The sequence below is a fragment of the Netta rufina genome, assembly GCF_964035555.1.
Source record: "Netta rufina genome assembly, chromosome: 2".
NCBI classification, from domain to species: Eukaryota; Metazoa; Chordata; class Aves; order Anseriformes; family Anatidae; genus Netta; species Netta rufina.
In genome coordinates, this window is record NC_140124.1 from 5245038 (window position 1) to 5258358 (window position 13321).

Consider the following 13321-nt stretch of genomic DNA (forward strand, 5'->3'; position numbering starts at 1 on the left):
GATTACAAATAGTATTGCAGAGCCACTGCTATCATCCTAGCTGGAGCCACTGTTTGTTGATTTGTTAAAGACCAGAGCTTGCATTTGGATTAAATTCAGAACGTTACATAGATTATTAGCAGCGATCCAATGCAAACACTGATATCAGCAGGAATGGTCCTGTTGATCTCAAATTCTTGAAAAAAGAATTTTAGAGTTTCTTAAAAGTTGCATTAACATTACAAGTTAAATAAGGCAAGAAAGTAACATCTCTTGTGCATATATATATATATAGCTTATTTCAATGTATTTGCATATTCTTTGTAGAATTTGCATACTCTGACTCTTTCTATGCTGTCTCATCAGCTCTGTAGCTCACGAGCACTGATAAGCCTAACCCCCTTTAATCTATAAGGAGAGGAATTTGCTGCATGGAAAAAAGAGCTGAAAAATTTCTCCCAATATCTTGCTTAAAAATGTCTAATTTTTTAATCATAATTTCTTTTTGTTTATTGATCACTTTGCAGCCATGTAGAACTTCCTTTCTACTGGCAGATAATAAAGCCTAATCTGCAGCCATCAGTGCCAGAAGAAGCTGCAGACTTCACAAAGATTGAATACAAAAGAGACACGGAGTCAGCCTTCTCCCTGAATCCTGAGCAGGGAGTTTTGCTTCCCCATGCTGATCATGAGTTTACTCTCACTTATGCTCCACAGGAGGTATGGCTTGTGATTCCTTCCTATCTACAAACTCCAGCTGCGTATTTTTATGCAAGTCATAAAACCCATGCTGCGCAGCTTTCTGAATTAAATGTAATTGGCTGGTAGTATGCTCTAATAAACAGTATTCAAAATATAGAAAGTTACTGAAAAGAAAACATGTTTTGACTGCAAAATATGAGGCAGCTTCTGATCTCATGGCATTTCTGGTACTGATTGGACACCATTAACTTCACACTGGAGCTGTGGACACGTCCTCTTAGCTGCAGCTGTGCTGGCTGATAAAGTTGCCATCCTTACTGTGCTACTAGCCCCTTCGCAATCCCCTGACCATCAGGATCTGCTAACTGAGCTCCTTTGGGGGAATCTACCCCATACCCACATTATAGCTCAACAGTCTTGGTTAGCAAGCTGATTATTTAAACCGTTTCCAACTGTAGCTTGTTTGGGCTGAAAAGGGACCTATGAACAGCTCTGCAGTAAATAAGAGGGGTAGTAGTAGATTTTGGCAGAGGAATGATGACATGCAGCTGTTGTAAAGAGGGGGGTGCAGTGATGTTTGAGCGCAGCTGTACCAGTGGATGGCTGACTGTTGTCTTAGTTTCTGCTCTCCCGTCCATGTAAATAGGGAGTATGAGCTCACTGTATTTAAAGAAACTTGATCCAGAGTAAACCCAAGAGTGAAAATGTCCCATGGCGTGTTGATTGACAGACATAGGAATGCCTCAAGTAAATGTGGAAGAGAAATTTACTTAAAAAATACTTTAATATGAAAGTATATTAATGATGTTTTAAAGATTTCAATTCATTAACAAAAATATGTTGAGTTAACATACACACTTAGATAAATGTCTCATTGTAAACAAAGGAATCATTTGCAAAGCCCTTCTGATTTAAGGCCTGCTTCCGTGGGTGTTTTATTTGCTGTTGGTGTTTGTTTTTTTTTTTTTGCCATTAGTATATAGAAGGCATCCTCCTTCCTCATCATGGCAAAACAGTGCTTTCTATTCAAAATTAGATGGATGGTCAGTTAAATACCCTGGAGTGGCTAAAAAAACCTTAAGTTAGTACAGCCATACTAATCTTAATTTGCAGAGTATTTGCAGATGCTTGCTGTAGTATGCAATATACAAGGGAAATAATAACAGGCATGTCAAAAATGAGTATTTTTCTTGGAACCATAAACCATGAGATCAGAATCTGGCTTAATGTTTTGCAGTCCAATATGTTTTCTTTTAGTAACTCTATTTTGAATATGTTTTTTCAGAGTTTAGTACTTCAGTGATGATTGTTCATAATTTAAATGTAAACTACGTTTTCATCTCTATTTTTGAATTCTCAATGTAACTGCCTACTTGACGATAAAAGCCTTTCCTTATCTGTACAGCTGAAGACATATCACAGTGTGATTCACATGGTTCTGAGGGACATCCCAGAATCACCTAGGTAAGCTGAGAAACGAGATTTCCACGTAACATGTGTAGCCATGGTGTTTAGCTATGGTGTTTCATTAAGTTAACAGAATTTTTATCTTTCTGGTTATGATGGACCGAGAGTTATAAAGGATTTAATGTGCACAACTAAACTAATAAAGGATTTTATGTGCACAACTAAACAGTGGTATGAAATGTCTTTGTGAGCTTCCATCATGTCTTATGGCCTTAGCCATAGCTGGGGCTGCACCTCTCTTGGAAAAAGATAATTCTGACATTTTGTCTGTTTATTTCCCATGCTTTCTGCTGAGATTTCCAGCAGTTCTTTCTGTTATAGACTGCTGTGACAAACAGTAACGACTTAGATACTTATTCCATGAATGTGCTGGGACAACCAGAGCATGTTAAAAGACCAATGGGATTTTTCCAGTTTTTAACTGCACTCCAGCAGTCTGTAGCGGAGAAACTTTTGACGTTTCTTACTTTTTATCTGGCAATTAAAAGATGGCATCCAGTTTAAGCAAAAGTTTAAAAATGTTTAATAATTCTACTACATTTCTTCCTGTAGTTTAGTGAAAGAGGGAATGCTTCAAAACATCCCACAGTACAAGGCAGAGGATGTAATAGCACTGGAAATAGAAGTTAAAGGATCAACAGAACCATTTCAGCTGCTTCTGGAGCCATACGCCATTATCATCCCTGGAGAAAGCTTTATTAGTGTAAATGTCAGAAAGACATTTAAGGTTTGTTTGCTTTTTACTTCATTGTTATCATGTGCTTTGTGTCACTCGATCATGGGTGTTAGAAGCTATCAGATGGTCCATGTTATTTTAGTTTTTCTTAAATATTTTTAAAGGAGGCCATGACTACTGTACTGAAATCCCCTAGCAGGCCTCCTTTGCCCTGCACTCCAGGCAGCAGGCTTTGTTCTTTTTTCATCTCTCAGGTTTGATATCATGGAGCGTTACGCTTCCAAATGTTTTTCTGGGTCACAAACCTGTTGCTTATCAATCTGTCACTCCTGTAGTGCAAGATTTTTCCAGCTAGAAGGAATAGCCAATGGATGATTAAATGACTTTGTAACAGAGGCACTCTTTGTTTGAAGGACTACTGCAAGCACAGAAAAGCTGAAGTCACTTAGACTGTAGCTTTCTAGACCTTATTCTATTCTTGCATGTCCTGGTAATTTCTGTTTGACTGTTATGGGACAGGTTCCTGCTGCAACTGTCCACTCATTCCACATCCTTTTCTCTATAGATCGAGATCCTTTTGATCTTAGTCTCACGTAAATATAAATAAATCTGTTAGCTATGGCCAGGCAGGAAGAGGTTTCCCTGTTAATGGTCTTCACGTTTTTTCTTAGAGTGTCCTAACTGGCATTTAGTTCTCTGCTCACTCTTCCCACCAGTTCTTTTTCAACTTAAGGCAGCCATTTCATACTTTCCAGCAATCCAGTATAGTTAAACATGATATAGGTAATTAGAGTATGGTCTGAATAGATCTGAAGAACAGGCTAAAGATTTCAGGAGCTTACATCTCCCTCACAAACAGATCCTTTGGCAAAAAAGGCTGTTCTCAAAAGAAGGATTTCAAGTTTAAGCTTTGAAGTTCTGTTACAGTTTTGAAAAAACTTAACAGGCTTCAAATATTTCCAGATAATATTCCATAAAAGTTAATGGATTTTCTTCAAGTTTCAGAAAACATCAAACACCAATGTGAAAGTAGCCACCAAGTTCATCAAATACAGTCCTTTGGCATAGATCTCCCCATTTGAGCTACCTGCTCTAAGGTTTTCTTATAGGCCTTGGAGTCTATATGACAGCATCCAGAGGGTGATTCATAACATCTTATAGGCTAAAACATATGGGAGGAATTGCTCTCAGCACTATCAAATTGGCTTTATTGACTGTAAAGGGAATCCTAGGAGATGAGATCAGATATAGAGCTCTCAGCTGTTTTAAAGACATCCGAAATCCAGTCAGATGAATTCTACATCTTGTTGTGCTCATTTTACATGACAGAGGAGGAAAGCAAAGGGAGGTTACAGCACATGATGAAAATAACAGTAGTTAGTGCATGATACTGGGTCAGTACTGTTCAAGTCAGAGGTTAGATGAAGTTCTGTGTCTTTACACTTTTAGTTTGCTCAGTTTATTTCAAGATTCAGGTGAAGGTGCTGTATGTTGGAGCTAGATTCAAGCAACATCAGTAGGTTTTAACATTTATTGGTGATCAGGACATTGCTAAAGTTTGCAAAGATAAGTATGTGATGTGAGGCTTGCAATACCTAGTTTGCAGTGCATCACTGCTGTCAGCAAATTGACTTGTTATTATGAAATCTTAAAGTACATTAATTATCTTATTGTTTTTGATTGTTCTAGATGTGGAATAACAGCAAATCGTTGATCAAGTACACATGGGAGAAAATCACAGCCTGTGACATTGTGGAAGTTGAGCCTCACACAGGTGTCATAGGTAAAGTTGCTGTGACTTGCAGGTATCAATTAATGATAGAAATATTTAAAATGGTACTCATGGAAGAGAAAAGTCTTAGAGCATCATAATGCAAGCAGGGCCTGATCCCCAGCCTACTGGAGCCAGTAGGAGACTTAAGTTGGTTCCAGGAGCTTCAGTACTAGGCTTACAGTGGGTTATTTCAGTTCAAGAGGGTGATTTTATTTATTTGTTTGTTAATTTTTCTTCTCTAGATATGAATGAATGCTGTGAATTTGAACTGACAATTACTGGAGGCAAACCTGGGCGTGTCAGCCATAACCTGCCGTGTAAAATTGAACATTCTCCAGAGCCAGTCGTGCTGCACGTTGAGGCTGCTTTCAAGGTGAGGACCAGTTCAGTGGTGCACTATGACTAGATGCACAGCCTGGCTGTTGACTGTAAAAAGCCTTTTGCTTCTTGAAGGCCTGACAAATCTAGGGTAGTTACAAATAGCAGGCATTTTTACTGTCTAGTAACAGCTGTGTAAACGCTGATACTCCCATGACAGTAAGATTTTTTCTGTATTACATGCAAGGCATTTGCTTTCTGCTATTCTCTGAGAAGCTCAACATTAATCTTAGCTAATAATGTTTTTTAATTAGGCAGTTTTGGCAGAAATGTCCATTTTAACATCTGTTTCTTGGTGTCCTAGGGTCCTCTTCTTTGCATTGATGTTCCATCACTCCAGTTAGGCTTGATTAAGTGGGGCGAGAGTGTGTTAAGAACCTTTGAGATTAAAAATCTGTGTCAGCTGCCAGCACGGTGGAGAATGCAAGAAAGCCAGGCTTCTCTAGCTGAAAGGAATGAAGAGGTAAGTCACTGCTGTAACTTGCCATGCTCCCTCTTTAGCTATTTCTTTCCCAGGCTGTACTATTCATTCCAGATATCAAAAGTTCTGATTTCAATGACCCCTTATCAAACGGGTTATGCACAGTTACATCAGTGCACAAGTTCTTTTTGAAATAAAAAGCATCTGCACTTTTTTCACTTCTGTTTATTTCAACCCCCCTCGCCAGTCTGATCCAAAGAGACATGGAGTATCTCCTGTACGCCAGGGATTTCAGCTGCTGCTAATGTACATACAGTTACATACTTGTACGTACATAATGTACATACAAGGGGGTAAGGCTTCATTAGAGTGGAGGCTGCTCAGTTCTCCTCCCACACACCCACATCAGCATCAGTTACAAGAGTCTCAGCACCTACCAAATTGGTTTTTGTGGCTTCAAATGATGGCTTTGAAACATGCAGGTGTGTCCCAAAATGGCTTCTTCCCACAGTGAATACTAAAACTACTGTTCAGTATTATCTAGGCTGTGATATGTCAAGGACTGGAATGGACTCTATTTGATTTCAGAGCTCATTCCACCATTTCATGTGAAATAACTAGAGGAGCTTGGAGATGATACAAAGAATTGAGTGAGAGCTGCTAACTGCAGACCATTGCATATTCTGAAATTATAAAAAACGATAATAAAAAAAAAAAAAAGCAAAATGTTTATTTTGATTATTTCTGGCACACAGTGGACTTTGTAGATAGATTTCTCCTTGGTGTTAAGCATTAAAGGGAAGTGAGGAAATCCGGACTCAAGGATAAGTGCTTTTCCTAGCAACAAAAGGCCAGACTCTGCCTGCAGGTCTCTTTACATAATTGACCATGCATGGAATTGAGTTTGCTAGTTTCATAGTAAAATTAATCTAAACACTGTTCAGAAGTTTTGTTTTTCTGGACAGTTTTTGTCAGTTTTGCAACTGAAAGAGCAGCTTATTAAGCAGGAGCTTTCTGTTGACCATCACAGGAGATGGAAGGCTGTGGCAAGTTGCTCCCATGAGTTCTGCAGCTTTGTTGTGTTGTTTTGTTGTTTTTTTTTTTTTTCCCTTATGATGCAGATGTATCACCAACTTTGGGTGAAAGTTGATGGCAAAAAAAAGAAGGCTTTCTGAATGGTGGCTATGTCAGCCTTTCAAAACAGTTGTGTGTGTGCCAGTCCCTTTTCCACAAAACAATTATAATCAGAAGTACCTGAATCACGGTGACCTGGGGGAGACCCTGTCCTCACAGTCCTCAAACTCTTCCTTCTCACTTTGTTATTACTTTGTCCCCTGGCATTCCCAACACTTCCCAGGACCTCAGAGAGATTGTAGAGCCTTAATCTTTTGAATTTATCTTCCCAGAGTCCATTCATATCACAGTGAAGATCGAAGATCAAGTTCTCACTTCCTCCTGCATAAAAGCTGCCTCTTTCCTTTTCCCAAACTTCTCCAGCCCACATCCTGCACTCGTGCTTTTTCTATCTGTGCTCCTCCAGTCCTCTTTTATTGACTCTGTGTTCAGGAATCTCCCCTGACTGCTGACTGCTACTGCTGACTGCTGCATGCTCCCCCTCACCCTATGCACAGCTATCCCTGTTAAGCCATTATCGTTTTACTGGCAGTCCCTATAGAAGCAAAGTCCCTCCTCCTTGGTTTTCACAAAGCTAGCATTGCACTTACTAAAATGCAACTGGATGAGAATCCAGAGGCAGAGAAAAAGGACATGTCTGAGGAAAAACTAGACACACACAAATCCTAATTGGAGTGTGCAGGTACAACGTTTTACACTTGCGTTGCAGGCATCAAAAAAATTCCTGCGTCCTCTTTCCTTTCACAGGTATCTCCCTTTACCATTCAACCATCTGCTGGAGAAATACCTCCTTTGGGTTCATGCAGTGTGTCCGTTCAGTTCACATCACTGCTGTGCCAGCGTCTCCAGACAATATTAGAACTGGAGGTAGAAAACGGAGAAGGGAGGTAAGGGGAAAAAGTCACATTCTGCTTTATTTTTTCCTGAGAGTCACATGTGATTTTCACTGCAGGTAGTTTTCTCTCCTAAAACAAAAATATATGTAGCAGAAACTCAGAAATGGGCTTGTGTAACCTATCAAAGAGCCATCCAATCACTAATATTGCTAAATAAACATAATCATCATTCTTTCCAGCATGCTGTTGTATGTCTAGCACATTTCATTAGCGATAACAATAGACCATCTGTGTGTTTATTTCCAGTCATCTTCCTGTTTTTGTTGAAGTTCAGACCCCCCAAGCGTGCCTGATGTCTAGCCATCTAGCACTCACTGAAATTTATACTGGAATTCCTGTCAAAGCAACCAGCAAACTTTTTAACCAGACGCGGCTGCCAGCAAAATACCTGTGGGGAAAGGTAAGTGTGTTTCTGATGGATGGAGAATAAAGGGCGGATGGAAACTGTAATTTCTATCAAAAATACAAACAATAATTAACAGCTTTTCTGACGTGCCCTTTGAATAATGATTGCTGTTTACTGGCTTAGGAACAGGACTTCAGCTTGAGACCAGACTTTATGAAAAGATTAAACTCCCCGTTGTTGCTAATATGTTTTTCTGTCTGTCAATCATTTATTGGAGAATGGGTGGATGGAGTGGAAGGGGAAAATAGGATCCAAGCTACCAGGGTGTTAAAGTGTCATGGCAGTTTAGGGTCTGCGTTTAATTCAGCAGAGCAAAGAGACAATGCTGCTTTTGAATTGTGTCTAAACTTAAATTCCACGTTCTGGGTGGGATTCAGTTCACAGTTTAGGACAGATAAATTTAATGTCAGTATGTGGGCTGCTTTCTGAACCCTCTTTTCAGTGAGGGGAAATTTGGGCAGGAAGTCAGTCACTAGAATATAGATGTTAGTGTCATTTTGGGTGCCACCAAATGTTTTTTGTGACCTTCAGGTGTCACTCAAGAAACTCTCTTGTAAGTCCTGTCACACCAGCCAGCAGCTGTTCTGTGTACCTGTGTTTAGGTAACTGAATCCTACCACATCCATACAGTCAATGGCTTGTGACTGTGAAAGGGTCTACAGCAACTCTGCTCCCACTCCAGAGCCCTCAGATGAGCACCTGAAGATATTTAAAATTAATCTAAGCACAGGTGAATCTTAACAGCCATGGGGGAATTGTAAAGCAAGCTTTGTCTCAGCAAACCGTGTTGCTACCTGAAAGTGTTCTAAGCCTTAAAATAACTCTGCTTTTATAGTCCTGTGTGATCTGGAAACAAAATCCAGAAGAAACAAAGTTAATTAATTAACAAAGTTAACTGTTTGTCCTGTCTGTTTGGCAGCTCGTTGGAAGTCAGGCAGCTTTCTGTTCTGCCACTGTGTCTCCAGCCAGTGGCACCTTAGGTCCAAATGAAGAAAAAGAATTCTGCATAGAACTGACAACCAACATCACGGTAAGTTTAAAAACAGATGAAATTTTATCAAATCAGCAATGCTGGCATTCTCATCTCGCCTCCATCTGGCAAAAGGAAGGATTATTATATACAAAATATAATGTTCCTTTTTTTACATACAATGTCTCTGAAATTGCTTTGCTTTAGAGGTAACCATGGTTGAAGGCAACCATTAAAGCAGTCCACATGGTGTGCAATTTTCTACCCTGCCTGTTTGTTTCCCAACTATATTTGTTTTATTTCTTTTTTTTAAATGCTTATTCAATTACTCTTAGTGCTTTATCTCTTTTCATGGAGCATACAGATCCACACTTATGATTATCCCAAATAAAATATAGCAGACTGATGTACATAGCACGTACTTGGTTTTCTGAATGCAGCTGGGCTCACGACATTTTGGTGTTTGGAAACAAATTAAAAGAGACTGCTGGGACTGAGAGTCTGCAAAATTAAAAAGCCCTGCAGGGTGTAGACTGCAGAGTTCACAAACTTCGTGAATTCAGCCATGGACTTCATGGGAGGGATTCAGACATCTGATTTAAAGCGTCTAAATAAAGAAACTCCCTGTTCTTGAGGTGTATTAGTTCCCACTAGAGTCACAGGAGACCTAAGTCACAGTTACTTGCTTTAAAGTAGGTGCTCAGGACCACTAGAGCTGCCCTAACATGTCTCTGATACACAGATGTGATACCAAACATGTGCATTTGGTATGTGTGGCATGGGATTCCAGTAGAGTTGAGCCTTTTTCATTCAAAGCTGGAAGCTCAGCAGGGCACACTGGCCATCTGAAAGGGCACTTCTGGTTATGGCTGGGGAGCTGAATCCCATCTGAGCCACCTACAAGAAAGATTGCATTGTGAGTGAGCTAGATGGAGAAGTACCCTTACTGAATCAGTGGAGGTCTAGAACTCATATTTGGAAATCACCTTTGTAGATGAACTCCAGGTCTCACACTTGCAGAGCTATGTTTAGAAGTCTAGATCTTGAGATGAATCCCAGTTTATTATTTTATGCAGGATGCACTGATTCATGTATTGGTAAGGCCAAAAAGGATGGTTGTATTGAATTAGCTAGAGTACTGGTGTATTGGCCACGTTTTTCATCCTACAAGTCCTGCTTTAGACCCAGGTGGAAATGAAACTTGTTTCTGGAAAATTATTTTAGTATGATTGAAAGTGATTAATGCTTAGAACTTCAAAACTTGCAACACAACAAGCATATCAAAAATCACTAATGGAGCAGTTTTAACATTACAGACAGATACAGATGCAAAGATATGAAACAGCCACAAATTTTTTACCTTGTTATGTCCTTCTAAGCAAATCTGATGCTAGCAGGAAGTACACTCAAATCAATTCAATAAAAATTTCAGGATTCTGTTGTTCTATGTGTGTTTGTTTGTTGCTTTGTTTTATTTTTGTCCAGTATGGTTTATACACATTTTCTAACTAGTTTTCTTAATGAAGCTGTCTTTCCTCTGATCTTTGTTTCACAAGCAAATTTGACTCTTCTCCTTTCAGGGTGAGCTGAAAGACCTTGTCCTTTCCTGTAGCATAGAAGACATGACTGAACCCCTCTTTCTGAGTATTTCTGGAGATGTGAAAGGACTGCACGTCACCTACTCAGTACCTTGTGAAAGTGGAGCTGCCAGGTAAACCAAGGCATCATTTAAAGTCACCTTCCAGTTGTGTTTGTTGAACAGTTTTAATAGGTTCAAAACCCTTGTCTGTCTGTAGAATACTTATACCCAAGTGTTTGATAGTATTAAAAACATCTAAAGAATGTCATGGCACGAGTAATGTTTGATAAACCTTTGCAGTTTTGTTGTAGCCAGATACAATATAGATCACCTGTATACCAAAGACTGTTTTGGGGGAAAAAAAATAATCTTTTAACAATAGAAGATGTTGAACAATAATTTACATATCTCTTTGCAAGGTTTTAGTGCTGTCATTTCATAAACTGGACAAAACATCCATGGTACCAGACCTTAAGGCAGATCATAATGACACAGTCAAACTTTATTTCCAAACTAAATGTTCCCGCATGCGAGTGCAGTGCAGAATTTTACAGTACCACCCTATAAGACTGAAGATCTCTGTGTATCTTGGGCTCCCAAATTAACACCACATAAATTACTTCTTTCCAGAGCAAAAGAACAATAGAGGAGAGAAAAAAAAAAAAAAAGTTATTTATATAAGCTTTATTCTTCCTCCTGCTTTATGTAGACAGCAAGGACAGTAAAATGTGCTGGGACTATTCACTGAAGGGGGCGGAGTGAAGAAAAGGTACTGGGTTTGCACCATACCCAAATTCAGCATCCTTGTAAACCCAAGAGAAGAGATTTTGAGCTCTTAAAGCACTATTCCACTCCCACCATTGTTTAGCTGAAACAAACTGAATTAACAACTCTGAATTAATTAATTTGTGAATAATAAACTGGTGTGAAGTTAACTGCATATAGTGAAACTCATGGTTGTGTTATGTCTGTTCTCACATGTGCTCCTGGCACTTGTCACCTGCCAGCTGTCACGACACTTCTGTGTGGAGAGAGCATGAAAATTCCCTTTCTGCCTGCTAACTGAAGTGTGGGGCCTCTGTAGTCCATAACATGTTTGTGAGCTATCTTCTGCAGTGCCAAAAATGTGCAAATTCAGCTCTTACAGAACTAAACCCAATATCCAGTAGTTTGGACCATTAAGATTTCTTATTGCACTGCCAGAGTTCTCTATAACTTGGTATATCTGACTGATATATATTTTTTTTTTTAATATATGTAGCATAATTATTCTCTTGTTGAATGTGATTGTCTTTATCCATTTCCTCATGCATATCTTAAATCCTGAAATTGTCTGTGGCATAAGAAAATAGGACTGATGTTTTAATACTTACTTTTTTTCTGACAGTGATGGAAGACAAATATTACAAAGCCCCTGTGATCTTCTCTTGGACTTTGGATCTGAAGTTACATTCAAAGACATAGTAAAACGTCAGCTGATTCTTACCAATCACACTGCAATCAGTGCACCATTCAAACTAGAAGCTGAGTATTTTACTGGCTACTCACCTACTCCAGAAGAAATCTGCCTGTAAGTCTTAACCTTTCTGTATAATAACTCAAATACTAATAGAGATCTGGATTAAAAATGAAATCAAGACACAGAGCTGTTTCCTGTGTCACAAGATGTACTTTCTGCTATTCTCCAGTGTTGGTTGATTATTATTTTTTTTAAAGCTCTCTGACTCTGGTAATGAAAAGTGCTGATGATATTTCCTGCAGGAACAGATCGCTTGCAGTGCCAGGACAGAAGTTTTAGCTGGCATAAATGGCAAAACACTATTGTTGCCAATGGATGTAAGCTGGTTTGTATCTGCCAAGGCTCTGTTGTGCTGGGTTGTACACAGCCTTACAACTCTTTTAAGTTAATTCTCACTTAAGGATGTTACTTCCAAAAGATACTTTGCAGGCAGTCCTTCTTTAAGTAATAATGGCCACTAAATGATTAGTCAGCTGGAGCTGTTATTTTAGCAGAGACAAGCTCATTTCACAGAATTGTCATGTGTTTTTTTTTTTTATTATTTTTTTTCAAGCTCTCCAGGCCACCTGGTGAAAAGGAGAGGGCCCATCACAAAACATGCAGCCAAAAGAGCGCAGTCAGGTATGAGAAATAATTGTTATCCCACTCAGTGGAGAGAAGGCAAAAACCAGCTGACTACCACATTCAGCATTAAATCTGCCAGTCAGGCACATCATTTTTTTTTTTTTTTCCTTGGAATGTTTGGCTAAGTCTACACTGTTAAACAGCTTGGTTCCTCGCTTCATTCTTGAGGCTGAAACTCCACATTGCATAAGCATTAGGTCATTTTTTTATTATTTTTTTTTAAAAAGAAACCAACGGTCTTAAACAAAGATGGGTGATTCTACTTATAGTTAATTCCCAGTATGGACAAGATGTATAACCTTTGGCCATTTCCTTTCTGTGCTGTCTTCCGATACCATTGCAGCAGGCCTTTCTCCCTCAAACCCTTTTATTTATCTCCCCGCTGTAGAAAACTGCCCCACAGCACATCCATCATTTCTGATGCCTTGCACTGAAAACAATAATACTTGGAGCCACAGGGGACCGAGGGGGGGGGGGAAGTGGGATCAAAATGCTATAAAGTGTGGATGCGTCTTCTGTATCCAAAATAAAACTTGGATATATTGGTAGCTTGCCATAGTGTTTGGTATTTGTTAAAAAGACAAAGCTTTTCAGCTGTTGAATTAGCCCTTAAGATTAGAAAAAAAGGCTGTTCTGACAGATTCCATGCAAGCGTATTGATTTAGAAGACTAAGTGACTCAGAACGTGGAAGGGCTCTGCTCTTTGTAATTCACATTCTTTGTGTTGAACAGCATACAGAGGTAAACAGGCAGCTGCTGCTAATAGAAAGATAACCAGTTAGCACAAATTCCAGCT

The 13321-nt window shown here is 39.2% G+C and overlaps 1 protein-coding gene across 1 annotated transcript in view; it reads left to right on the top strand.

Annotated features, from left to right (window-relative positions):
• The window catches only part of DLEC1 (DLEC1 cilia and flagella associated protein), a gene marked incomplete at its 5' end in the record, with an annotated part of 37641 nt that overhangs the window by 10398 nt on the left and 13922 nt on the right, over positions 1 to 13321 (top strand). The window contains 12 exons of the mRNA XM_084283023.1: positions 507 to 699; positions 2087 to 2145; positions 2701 to 2875; positions 4514 to 4607; positions 4841 to 4971; positions 5281 to 5439; positions 7279 to 7418; positions 7674 to 7827; positions 8753 to 8863; positions 10384 to 10514; positions 11770 to 11952; positions 12455 to 12522. Of these exons, the coding sequence (XP_084139149.1) occupies positions 507 to 699; positions 2087 to 2145; positions 2701 to 2875; positions 4514 to 4607; positions 4841 to 4971; positions 5281 to 5439; positions 7279 to 7418; positions 7674 to 7827; positions 8753 to 8863; positions 10384 to 10514; positions 11770 to 11952; positions 12455 to 12522 (1598 nt within the window). The remainder of the gene's footprint in view (positions 1 to 506; positions 700 to 2086; positions 2146 to 2700; positions 2876 to 4513; positions 4608 to 4840; positions 4972 to 5280; positions 5440 to 7278; positions 7419 to 7673; positions 7828 to 8752; positions 8864 to 10383; positions 10515 to 11769; positions 11953 to 12454; positions 12523 to 13321) is intronic.